The sequence below is a fragment of the Crotalus tigris genome, unplaced genomic scaffold, assembly GCF_016545835.1.
Source record: "Crotalus tigris isolate CLP2741 ecotype Arizona unplaced genomic scaffold, ASM1654583v1 scf7180000018925.3142382, whole genome shotgun sequence".
NCBI lineage: Eukaryota > Metazoa > Chordata > Lepidosauria > Squamata > Viperidae > Crotalus > Crotalus tigris.
Window position 1 is genome coordinate 2581335 of NW_024097278.1, and position 13305 is coordinate 2594639.

General features: G+C 44.3%; 1 protein-coding gene across 6 annotated transcripts in view; it reads left to right on the top strand.

Moving 5' to 3' along the window:
- Positions 1-376: 376 nt before the first annotated feature.
- The window catches only part of SEMA3D (semaphorin 3D), a 135921-nt gene continuing 122992 nt past the window's right edge, over positions 377-13305 (top strand). The window contains exon 1 of one of the 6 annotated variants that reach the window (XM_039357520.1): positions 377-718. In XM_039357520.1, the coding sequence (XP_039213454.1) occupies positions 589-718 (130 nt within the window). In that variant the 5' untranslated portion in view covers positions 377-588. The remainder of the gene's footprint in view (positions 719-13305) is intronic. The other 5 variants (XM_039357515.1, XM_039357516.1, XM_039357519.1 and 2 more) reach the window with 5 other exon arrangements.

Genomic DNA, 13305 nt, shown 5'->3' on the forward strand with positions numbered 1-13305 from the left:
CCTCGGGTCCTCAAGAGAAGGCCGGCAGCCACCGGTCCGGGGGAGGAGGGTCTGGAGATCCCTTGGGCAGAGCTGAGATTTTCCCGGGAAAAGCGGCAGCAGGGGCGGCGGCGGAGACCCTCCCTCCCTCCCCTCCGGCCCCACCTTTGCAAGGGGCAGATTTGAAGGCGAGCGGGAGGCGGGGGCTCCCTCCCTCTCTCTCTCTCTCTCTCCGGGGGCTTCTCCGCAGACGGGCTCCAGCCCAGCCAGAGAGAGACCCCCGCGGCCGAAGCCCCCCGACCTGAAGTCGGCTGTCAGGCTGCCCGCTTGCCCACCTTGCGGGCAGCGAGGCTGGGGGGGGGGGGCGGCGCCTGACCGGCAAGCAGCGGAGCAACCGAGCCAGGAAGCGGCAGCCCGGCCGGCCGGCCACTTGGGGCTGCGCGGGGCGGTCGGTCGGGGGAAAGGGGTGCGCCGAGCAGAGCTGCCCGTCGGAGGGAGCGAGGGACCGGCTGAGCGCGTGGAACTTTCCCCAACTCGGAGACCCGCCCCGGCTCGCCAGGCTCGGCGGCGGAGGACGCGCCCTCCCCGCCCTCGGTCCGCCCCCCGCAGATGCCCAGAGCCGCCACCGGGCAGCGCAACGCAGGGCTCGCCCGCCGCTCCACCCGCCGCCGCCGCCAAAGGAATGCGCCCGATTCCAGAGCACCGCCGGCCCGATCCTCGCCTACTCTAAGGTGCACCGGTGGGTGTGTGTTTGTTTCTCTACGTGCGCGCGCGTGTGTGTGGTGTGCATGTGTGTGTGTGTGGGGGGGTGATGTGGGGGGGGTGGCGGTTTGTCACACCTTCGCTCCTCGCTCTCCGCGCACGACGGCGCGGCGCTGGCTGGACTGGACTCTCGGGTAAAAGAGTGCCGTGGGGATGCGCGGACGCGCGCGCGGGATGGCACTTGCTGGCGGGAAGTGCCCGCGACTTTCGGGGCGAAGCAAGAGGACATTTGCCTTCTCTGACCTGCGTCGGAGCGCTGCTTTCTGGCGAAGGGGAAAAAAAAAAAAAAAAGCGGAGCCGTGTGGAATGGCCCTCTCCTAGGGAAACTGAGGCAGACCCATGAGCGTGGGAATAATGGGGGAGAGAAAAGTACTGTAGGTGTTATTATTAACCCAGGAGAGATTTTTTTTTTTTTTTTTTTTTGTTTTCAAGCATTTGGCCCTTCTGGTTTGGGGTGACTCTGACTGGATCAGTAAAATGTTTTGGCTAATTATAATAACAACAGCAACCTTGCGTTGACGGCCGTCAAAATGAGGGGAGAATAATCATCCCTTGATTTAAGGGCTCCACCCAGGAAATGTGTGGGTGCAACCTGGAGCCTAAATTCTTGCCTCCCTGGGTTGTTCCCATCCAACTAAACTGTTTAACAGGTTCAATTCCCCACGGGGTCCCCTGACCCATTTATTTAAGATCAAGCCCCTCTGAATGCCCAGAGTTTTACTTTGGGGCTCGCAGCCCCTGGCCAAGCATATATGGATGTACTCACACATGCTACTTGTGTCAGAATTGCCCTATCTGATGATATCAGAGGGTCTCCTTACAGGTTGAGCTGATGGGCAAGGGGTGATGCTCTCCTTCTTTATTCTTGAGGATACCTGAGCATCACAATGGGAGGATTGTACTAAGTTGGGAGATGCACTGTGACTTAGGAAGGAAGATGAAACCCCTAGTGCTCTTCACCATTGCACAGATGAGCCTTGGCAGGTCCTCACCTCTGAAGCCTTAAGTCAAGCTAAACTTGTCCATATCTGTATTAAGGTTACTGACTGGAGGGTTTTTCCTCTTATTTTGGAACTGGCTCCAGAAGACCCTCAAGGGCTGGCTCAAAATTAGCTGGGGAAAAACTTCAACTCTTCAGGGAGGGGAGGTCCTGATTCATACCCAGCAGTGCTGCTTCCATTTTTGAGGGCCAAGGTTAAGTGTATTGGGTATCTGCAATCAACTCAGGTGGATTTATTGGGCGATAGTTCTCTAAATCTCACACGGAGCTACCGTAGGTGGCAGCACTTAGACAACTCTGCTTATCTCCTAAAAGCAAGAAAGGATGAAATCGGGTTAAGATTTGGGTGAGCAAATCCCAGAGTTAGGAAGAAAAGAAAAACATCTTTGAGGAGGGTGGTGACAAGCCAACTCCATGCTGAAGATACTAAGAGACGGAGGGGATTTTAAAATGGGTCACGTGGGAATAATCACCTTTGACTGTAGTAGGATTTATTTCTAAGTAAAGGGAAATTGCATCAGTCTGAGAGGCTGGATTATTAGGCCCACTTATTAGTGCAGTGGTTCTCAACCTTTTTAATGCCACGACCCCCAACCGGTCGTAAGTCGAGGACTACTCAACCGGTCGTAAGTCGAGGACTACTCAACTGGTGCAGCACCGTTTGCAGAATGGGACTTTTGGCGGGCTCAGCAGGGCAGAGACAGCCTGGACAATTCCTATTGGCTTTTGAAAGCCAATAGAATTAGACTCTATTCAAGAGAGTCTATTCTATTGGCTTTCAAAAGCCAATAGAATAAAAGGGAGTAGCACAGTTAAGGAAAAGGGGGAAAAAATGGCAGACTGCGTTGTTTGGCGACCCCCGTGAAATGGTCATTTGACCCCAAATGGGGTCCCGACCCACAGGCTGAGAACCACTGGATTAGTGGGATGAGAAAATTGGGATTGGACAGAAATATGGGCTGAGCACTAAGATTCCTAAAAAGCTGTTTTCGTAATGTTTCTTTTCAAATGGTGCTTTTTCAAGACTGCCATGGGAATAGGAGAGCTGTCGCAAAGATTATGAGGGAAATGATAGCTGGGCTACGTCGACTTGTCCCCAATTTGAGCTCTCTAAAGAGTGTTCATTTTATGCATTTGTTAGATGGATGGACTTTTCTCCCAGGAATTCTGGTTTCCCCACCATTTTGTCCTCTGAACAAGCTTGTAAGGAAGCTTAGGTGGAGAAATCCTGATTGGGTCAAAGTCACCCCGACTGACCCCATGGCTCAGATCTTGGAGCTGGTGTCCCCCTCCTGGTCTAGCCCTTTTACCACTATTCCACACGGCCCCTCGCTGGAGAATCGGGTGGGAATTGCATCCATTATATCTGGAGTAGGTCCACACTGGGGAGACTATTGCAATTAATAGTTAATCTATCCATCTTATTTTTCTTCTTTATGTTATCGTATATCCCTTTCTCCTGAAAAGAAAAAGTACAGCTTCCTAACATGCAGTTCTAAAACAACACTCCATAGATAGGGGGACAGACAGCAAAATATGGGTCCTAAAGTCAAGATAGAGACTGATGTGTGTCTTGAACCAGGCAGAGCATCGATCACACCATTCCAGTCACTGTCTTATTTGACCCCGTTCTCAGCTGTGGCACAGGAGCCATGATTCAGAGTGCAAAGGCTTTAGGTGCAAAGATGCATCAGTGCTTGATGAGATGTCCAGCTTCTCTGCTTGACCTGTGCTGTTATTGGCCCCACTTGGTGATATTTCTGAGGTTCTTCCAATGGCAAAAACCATTCTCACAGTGAGCAGTGAGATTCCTTAAAGTCATACCTCTTGTGGTGGGAAGGGTTTGGGCTGGTTATTGATGCAGTAATGGTTGTATCAGGGCTAGGAGCCTCCACTAATAGGCAATTGTGCAAAAGCCCTCTTTTTGTTGCATTTATATAAGGTGACCAACTTTTTTACGATAAGAAGGAGGACACAAATAAATTGAAGGAAAAAAAATATAAATAAACAAAATGAATTATTAAAACTGAAACAATGACATAAGTGAATAAACTTGTAAATAAAAATTATACATATTTGGAAATTATTAAATAGATAATGAATTAATAAAACGTGAATTATTGTGCTCACCTGTGTATGATTGATTATTCACTGAGAAAGAAGTGAGTCTAATGCGTGCATGTGTGCCGTGTAGTGTTTCATTAGAAGTAAACAAAGCCACTTGCACGCGGCGCACTCCCTCAAAACAATTCTCCTGTGCGGAGCGCATGCGTTCATAATCGCATCTCACCGCACTGTACCGAGCCTTGATGAATCGTCATGTCAAATACAAATACGTCATATCACATGCAACGGATCGGATCGGCATCGATCGAATACGGAGATTTACAGATTAGTCTTCAAATATCGAAAAGGAGGACATGTAGGAGGACACTTTTCGAGAGAAGACAGAACTTACAAAAGAAAGACTGTCCTCCCTAAAGGAGGATGGTTGGTCACCTTAATTTATATCACTTGCTTAATCTGGAAACCGCAGTTTCAGAATCAGCTGCGTTTTGTTAGCAGTAGCCTCAGTTACACTGACCCTCACATCACTGTCTTTTTAAAAAAAATATCTGTGGCTCAGGTGTGTTGCACAAACTCTGCCTCCCTGTTTGGTTGGTTTTGTGGTTCAGTGCATTGTGTACAAAAAAAAATATCCTGGAAATCAACAGGGCCAAAATCGCTTCCAAAACCTGGATGTGGTGCAAAGAGAGCTTGACGTTATGCACGCAAATCCAGAGAAAAATTCGGCTTTTGTAATCAGGGCTGATTAATGTCTTGGTTGGTTTCTAGCACAACCCAGGAACTGCTGCCTCTTTCTTCAAGACTGTGGAAGAGAAAAGCTTGCAAACTTGCATCAGCAAACACCTTCCTCCACTTGTTTTTCTTACGAGGTGGCAAGGAAGAGACCTGGCAGAGATTCATTAAAAGCAGCCTGCCATCCGCCGCCCTTTAATAACAATAATAAGCAAAACTTGAGTTCTGGCTTCATGCAGGGATGCAGATCAATCCTGGATTTCTAGGGAGAGAAATTACAACAGTTACAACAATTACAACAATCCACTTCCAGGCATCACATATGGCAGTAAAACCCCTTTTATAGTTTTATTCTCTAATTAAAAGAATCTGAATGTAGAGCTAAACATCTTGTGCATAGTACAGATACAATGTGGGGGAAATTTATGTTTGAAAGAATGTCTGCCAGGAAAATGTAGGTTAACCAACTATATGCATCACAGACATTTCTCCCCCCCCCCCAACATAAAATTCAGAATGACCAAAAAATGAAAAAAATAAATGCAGAATAAATGCAGGAGGTCAATCTGGTCTGTGTTTGCATTTCAGCTTTTTTTGAAAGTGATCTTAAACTTGTAAACCTCCGTCCAACCTTATTTTATTCAGATGTTTGCCTGTCTGTTCTGCTGCACTGCCAGTTCAAGAGGGACATAATTACCCCTCTTTCATTTAAATTTCAGGGGCACTCTGATAATTGTATTAATCAAGATAAATTTATTCTTCTAAAAGGGGCAACATTTTGCACCATTATGTGTAAACTTCACCCACAAATGATTGCCAGTAGTTCTTATTGTTAGGGGATAGTTCTGTGTTGTTTGTTTTATTGAATGGACTTTTATTTTATCCACCAAGTTTCTGCCTGTCTATTTGTCATATCTGCTTTGCATTGCAACTTTAATCGGCAACCTGTGTTTTAGTTAATTGTTGCTGATTAATGATGCTTTAGAAAGAAAGGCTAATTCGTAGCTAGCTATTGAAATTTTTTCCCATGCTGCATTTACCGTACTTCCTATTTTGTTCTCTGTCTCTCTCCATCTTATCATCTATTTCTCTATCTCTCCATTTATCCATCTCTGTCTATCTACTATCTATCTATTTACTGTTATTATATTGATTAAACTGTGCACACAAAATGTTGGGATTTCTTCCTCCACTAGATTTAGCAAAAATCTTGGATCACCTTCTGTTCTTCAGAGATTTTTCTTTTGGTGGGAGTCATATTCAGATTTGAATACCACCATCCACTGATTTCTCTGCTTTTCTGGATGTCACAATCAAGTTTATTTATAACTGGAATGTTTGTGAGTGCATGTTAAACCTCACTTTTTTTAGACAAAATATCCATGGATTTTAAACATAGAATGTAAAACTACAAACTAGTATTGGAAAAACATGCAAAAAGTTACATGGATAAAACATTTATCCATTTCTAGTTTCATAAAGGAATGTTCAAGGTCAATTAAAATTTAATTTTTAATGATAAATTTGGGTTTAGGAAGAAATCTATTAACAGAATATTGTTTTTCCTCATCTTAGTGCAGTGGTGGAGAACCTATAGCATGGGTGCCAGAGGCAGCACTCAGAGCCCTCTCTGTGGGCACGCGCACTGTCGCCCCAGTCCTAGGTCTTCAGCTGGGTTTTATGAAACCTTTTCGCTTTAGGCCTCTGCCGCCATGTGCAAAAATGAAAAAAAGATTCAATCAATCAGTCAATTTCAACTTCTTGCGGGGAAAAAAAATCTTGCAAAAAAGATCTTGCAAAGTTGGAATTGATTGATTGAACTTTTTAGTCCCACCCAGTCTGCCGTTATCAATGCAGCCACGCTCACCCAATGGGCCACATCCACCCAATGGGCCACATCCACCCGGCACCCGATGATGCATAAGTAGGTTTTGGGCTGCAGTTTGGGCACTCAGTCTCTAAAAGGTTTGCCATCACTGTCCTAGTGTCTTGGCATTTTTTAATATTATGATATCTTGTTTTTTGTGTTTGTGTGTATGTGTGTGTGTGTGTGTGTGTGTGTGTGTGTGTGTGTAAATGTACTTACTTTTTATATTCACTCTGAATTTCTATGTAGGTAACATTTGGTATCAGTGTTGTTCAGGCATAAGCAGGAAAACAGAGGTTGTACTATGAAACGAAGTTTCTCATCTAGGTTTACAACTGTTTACAGTATGAAAGTAGGAGTGTCTCTTCTCACACAAAGTGGTTTAGCTTGACAGTGCTCAGGTTTCGTTCCAGCCTGACTGGTTGGCTGGATTTGGGGGAATTTAGTTGTGAAATCAAGACAGTGGTGGCTTTTCTTTTACCTTGCCTACTTGCAGATGGATTGAATTGGAATGCAATGGATTACATTGGAAACTAATCAAGGAGAGACACAACCTGGAATTAAGGAGAAACTTCTTAACAGTGAGGACAATTAACCAATTAACCAGAAGTTGTAGGTGCTTCATCACTGGATATGAAGTGAGAGGATTAGACTAGAAGACCTCCAAGGTCCCTTCCAGCTCTCTTCTGTAAGAATCAACAAAACCAGAGTCCCTAGAATGCCCATTTTTGCCTAGTCTGACAAAAGGTTGAAGAATGGAATCAGAGAGTTGGAAGGGACATTGGTGATCTTCAAGGCCAAACCTGGGATAAATCCTCAGGCCTCTTCAGACAAATGGCTGTCCCACCTTAGCTGGAACATTTCCCCCCCTCCCATGACTTTAGGAGATAAGCTCTTCCACTGCTTCATGCAGTGTTTCTCAGTATTGACCACACTGAGATGTGTGGCCTTCAACTGCCAAAGCAAAGGTGGCTGGGGAATTCTGGGAGTTGAAGTCCACATGTCTTAAAATAGTCAAGGTTGAGAAACACACTGGCCAGTGACTCTCAGAGACAGGAAAAGTTGAGCGGGGATCTCCCTCAGCAAATGCTTCCGCCCACTACTTCCTGCCCTGCCCTGGAGTATTATGGAGAAGGAATCCACCCCCTCCTCAACATCAAAAGACTTCTATCCTGGCTCTCCTCAGTCCCGTCTTCTTTAGCCAAAGAATTCTTCAACCATTATTTAACCATTCTTCATCAGACTTTACCTCCAAGCGCCTTGCGATCCACGTCTTTCAAAGCAGCAACCCTTGTACACCCTCAGTGCATCTTCTCTTTCAAAAAATGGGATCTATCTCCTTTCAATTCCCAATCTTCCCTCAATCCCCCCACCATTCTGGATGCTATTTTGGAGGCCCAAAGCTCTCATATTTGACAGACGGTATTTCTGGAATCCTGAGCTGTGCAATGATTGAGCTACACAATTCTGCTTTTTTAGTGCTACTGCTCTAGAACAGACATGTCAGACCCAAGGCCCGGGGGCCGGATGAGGCCCGCAAAGTGGTTTCATGTGGCCCGCGAAGCCATCCTGGAAACAGTGAGGGAACGGCCCCCACTGCCTTGGCCCTGGCCCAGGCTGGCCGGGAGCCAATGTACAATTTTGTGGTGGCCATCTATGCTGAAACACATTCAGTCTTAGCTCACAAGGCCGTCTAGAAACAGCGAGGAACCAGCCCCTGCTGCATTGGCCCTGCCCCCTGGGTGCATGCTGGGGAGGTGTCATCCTTTGTGAGGAATTAAGAAATGGACCATGCCTTGGTGCTTGCCCCAGTCCCAGCCCCTTCTGCCAGAGACCCTCAGATCTGTCCCACTCCTGCCCAGGCTCCCACAGGCACCCTTGACGTGAACGATGTAGAGCTGGCCATGACCACCCAGTAGGCCACACCCACTCCATCCACACCCACCCAGTAGGCTGCACCCACCCTGGTGACACTCACCCAGCCCCCCAAGGGCAACCACAATGCTGATGAGGCCCTCAATGAAATTGAGTTTGACACCCCTGCTCTAGAAACGTTTCCTTCATGGATTTGATGCTTTCTACTTACAGGAAGTATCTTTTTGTTGCATCAAACTAGCATGCTGAACAAAGCACATTTGCTACTCTGAAAAACGTCCAATGCCTCTTTGTCAAAATGTCTCTCTCTAAGTGAAGTAAGGGTGCATCCTAAAAATAATCTCAGAAACTCCCTTGCAGCAATCCATGCTGTGGGTGTTTGGCAGGTAAATTCCGCTTCAAGAAATCTGAATCTTGAGTTTCAAATGCTGAATCCCACGGCAGTCGCCTTTTCGCCAAAGGAGCATCGTTTCTGTCCAAATGCAAGCCTGTGTTTCTAGGGTTTAAAAATCACAAGCAGTAGAACCGTTTCCAAGCCTCTTAGTAAATACAGGCATATGACTTCAGGAAGCAGCTGTTTTGCCAAAACTGACCAGGGTTTTAGAAGATTTATTTATCATTTGCTGAGGGTGGAGGAGAACGGAGTGGTGGTGATTTATTCCAAAGAGGGGAAATGGTTGGATTTCCCTGGATATTTTAAGTCCACTGTTCTGTTTTTGTTTTAGACTGTGCAAACTGTATATTGACTGCATGAAGTAAAGAAAAGAAAAAAAAAAGGCTGTAGCTGAAAGGACATAAGCAATATGGTTTTACTCTGTCCCTGAATAACATTCCTCAGCTATTACCACAAACTTGTGCTGATAAATGTATATGAATGAATTGAGAAGAGGCCACTCCGTGGAATGGGAACATTTCACGCTTTCCCCTGCTTTACACTCCCATGTATCTCGCTTTAGTTTGCATCCGTCGATGACTGATGGCCAAAGGCGTTAAAAAAAAGTACAATCGAATTTCATGGAATCTCCCATGACTTCACTGTGCCAGAGCTACAGAGAAATGGTTTTTCACTGCTGTTTTATTGTTTTTAACTTCTAGACTGCAGCCCTGACCCTTTCCCTTGGCCTTCCATCCCAGCAAGGAACAAGTTCTGATCCTGCTGAGTTTTTTCAGGATCAGCCAGGGCCCACTGTGGGCTACCTTATGCTGTAAGAAAGAAGAACAAAGCAACTCTGGAGTGAGTTAATGTGAAGAAATAGTCAGCATTCCCTCAAGCCTCTGGTGAAATCAGGAGTTGTGGATTTCTTTGAAGATTTTTCTCCCTATTTCCTGACTGGCAAAGCCTTGGATGGGAGACCAAGAGGAAATCCCAATGTTATAGACCAGGGGTGTCAAACTCACCGCGTCACATGATGTGCCATGACATATCATGACTTTTCCCCCCTTGCCGGAGCTGGGGTGGCTTTCGTGTGACGTATCCGGCCCGTGGGCCAGCAGTTTGACACCCCTGGCTTATAGCATTGGGATTTCCTCTTGGTCTCCCATCCAGGGTTTTGCCCTCTTTAGCTTCCTGAGATTAGACAAGGTCAGCTTCTATGGAGTAATCTGCTTGTTTTAATGGCCTGGGTGGGAAGCTAAGGTTTTATCTTGCATTACAGTTGAAAGCACAAGCTGTCTTTGCGCTGGCACATTCACACAAGGGAAGCGCTGATCCTGCTAAGAGGAGAACATTCTTTCTTTTCCTCACGTTTCATTTTGTCTCGCATTCATGACCCACCTCCAAGTTTGGGTTGCAGGGAAAGTGCCTCTGATGGAAAAAGGTTGCCAACTTGTTCACTTGTTTTAGTTTAGGGCCAGTTTTGTGTGTGTGTTTTTTAAAGCACTCCGATAAGGGTTTTGATTTTAGTTTTCCTGGCTTGTCTGGATTGATTCTCAGTCATTCTTGGGCACCCTTTTCCCAAAATGCAAAGAATTTGAATTCAGGACATTTTCTTTGTTAAGCAAGCAAGATAGAGCTGAATTAAGACGATAGAGAGATGGTGATGTCATAAGCAGGTGTCTTTATGATCTGGGCAGTGTAACTATACTAGAGTCTTGTTGGATCTGTTTTGATTCAATTTAATTCAATCTCTCAGAAAACACCCTAAGAAAATCAGAATCAATCTCAGTGAGCAGACTTTAATCTCCTGGTTAACAGCACACGGGGGAGAAGGAATGAAGAACCAGGAAAAAAAGGGGGGGGGAATAGAAAAGAAAAGCTGCCAGAATAATCAGCTGCAAGGCTGCCTGTGGCTTTTAGAGGGAACACGGCACAATCTGTGGGAGTTTTTTTGGCACGTGAGCAGTGAATAATGAAAATAGCTTTGTTAACACTCTTCCTAGGATTAATATGCCTGTTTTATGTTATCCTCCATCCATTCTGCCAGAAAAGGTTCACAAAACCTTTGCTGAAATCTTTATCTACCGGGGCCTCCTGATGCTTAGAGGCTGTCATCGTTCCTGTTATTGCGGCTATTGTAATAAAGTGAAATAAAGAATAATAAAGGTTCTCCTGGAAACACAAAGGGGTTGCTCAAAAGTTAATTTCAAACAGAACAGCATTATTGTTTGCTCACGTTGACCAAATTTAAACTGCCACCCTAAATTCACTTCCTACAAATTGGAATATATATGTGTAAGTTGTCCCACTTTTGAACAATTTCCATGCACCGTTTCCTGAACTTGGTTGCAGAACAAGTTACTCATTTATGGAGGATGAATAATGTAGAACTTTGTGTTCAGTTTATCAGGGACTGAATTTTCAGAAATTTTACGGCTATTACTACAAATCCTCACCAGGACTCATAGCTATGCATGCTATGCATTTCTAAGTTTTGAGTTTGTTTTTAATGATTTAATTTAAATTAATACCCATAGCGTATAAGCAACTCTGGGTTGCTAATGTAGTTCAAAACATCAATATGACAGTATAACATTTAAAAAAAAATAGGAGTTTGATTCTTCATGTTTGCATCCTTGCAGTTTTCCTAGTAATACTATGGAAATATTTTGGTATTGTCTTCTAATGGGAGCTTATATATTTTTTTGCTCATTTGTTTCCATTCCTAGTCAGCAACCTTAAAATTCCTAGATAGTTCCCTAATGAAATAAATACTAATCTGGATTGGTAATGCTTAATTTCTGAGGGGTATAAAGCTTTGTGAGGACTGACTATTCTGAGCCCCCACCCCAAACATTCCAGTTCAGTTTCACCAGAAATGTTCTGTTGTTGGAATGGGCAGTTCTGACTTAATTGAAAGAGGTCCCACTGCAAGATGAGGTCAGAATGTCGTACTTGCAAGTTTGATGTCTTCTGGAAGAACACCAAAACCTTTTGATGAAGCCGGGACAGCTTATTCTCAGGTTAGAACAGTTCGACCACAAAATATTTGGCACCATTTTAACATGGCTTGAATCTGACCTCCTCACACTGCTGACCAGAGAAACACGTCTAAAATAACAGCAAAAGGTGGAAGCCACAGGCAGACGATGATTGCGCTCAAAACAACTCAACTGGGGTTGTTGGCAAGAGGGAGCTGGCTATCACATAGTCATAGAAATGGTTGAATAGACTGTGCACAGGTACAGCAAGGTCCAGAGACATTCTGAACAAGTTTGGGCTATCCTGTGGCTTCTGCTTTTTGCAGTTGTGTGACCTATAGACCAGAGGTCTTCAAACTTGGCCCTTCATGATAGCAGTAGACTATCATTCCAACTAATGAGATCTCGTAACCTCAGGATGTGGTGACAGTTTTTTAAACACAACTCAGCTGACAGGTGACACCCTGAGATCCAATGCCATTCAGCTGACCTTTAATCTCCATGTGGGTCTACATCAGGGGTCCTCAAACTTGGCCCTTTTATGACTTGTGGACTTCAACTATCAGAATTTCTCAGCTAGGCACGCTGGCTGAGGAATTCTGGGAGGTGACGTCCACAAGTCATAAAAGGGCCAAGTTTGAAGACCCCTGCTGTAGACAATAACATGTGTATGCCTGCCCTTTGTGTACGCTTGAGAATCTCATGGCAGCGAGACAGAACACAATTAATGTTGATAATTTCTGCACAAGATCTGTTTAATTTCTACATATTTTAAACTTGTATTTTATATTTTATGTCATATAGCATGCCTTATTCTAAACAGTTAACCGTCAGCTACATAATGCCATGTTCTCCGTGATGATCCTGGAATCCTGGAACAGTTCCTGGAGCTCTTTTCACAACACTTTACGTGTAATTAGTGTAGAGCCACTGCAGATAGTGAGAAGGGTGGCATATATATTAAATAAATAAGGTTGGGACTTGCTTCTGTTTAACATTTGGAATGAATTAACTTGTACCTGTTTTCTAAACTGTGCCTCAGTTGCTCATTTTGTAATGATAGGCCAACCTACAAACCCAGTTTGAAGCTGCAGTTTGCTGACTCTGGAAGCACAGTCCCTTTGTTTCACAAACTTTTCATAGTTAATGGAACTGGATGGATTGTTTTTTTACATTACTTTATTAAAATGGTTCTAATAAATGGGAAATTTCATTATAAGGATAAGGGAGGGAAGTAAGGAACAAAGGAAGGAAGGAGATGGGAAGGAAGGAAGGAAAAAAGGAAGGAAGGAAGGAAGGAAGGAAGGAAGGAAGGAAGGAAGGAAAACCCTTGTGAATACTTAGCATCCAAAATTATAAATATTATAAAAAGATTGGGATTTAACATAAGTCATGATGCAGGTTGGGATTAATAAACAGCTTAGATTTGGAAAAAGATCAGAGAAAAAGGAAAGATTAATAACCCATTTCAAAATATGCTCAAACTTGGAACTCAGTTTTTGCTGTTGGAGAACAGCAATCCTGGATCGATACATAGAAGATAATTGTGGGTTGATCATTTGGCTTAACCTTTCTAAATTTCATTAGGTTGTAGGGATAAAGAAGCCTTAGGGATTAAATATTTAACATTTGATTTATGTTTTCTGAGATTTTGGATTTCTTTACT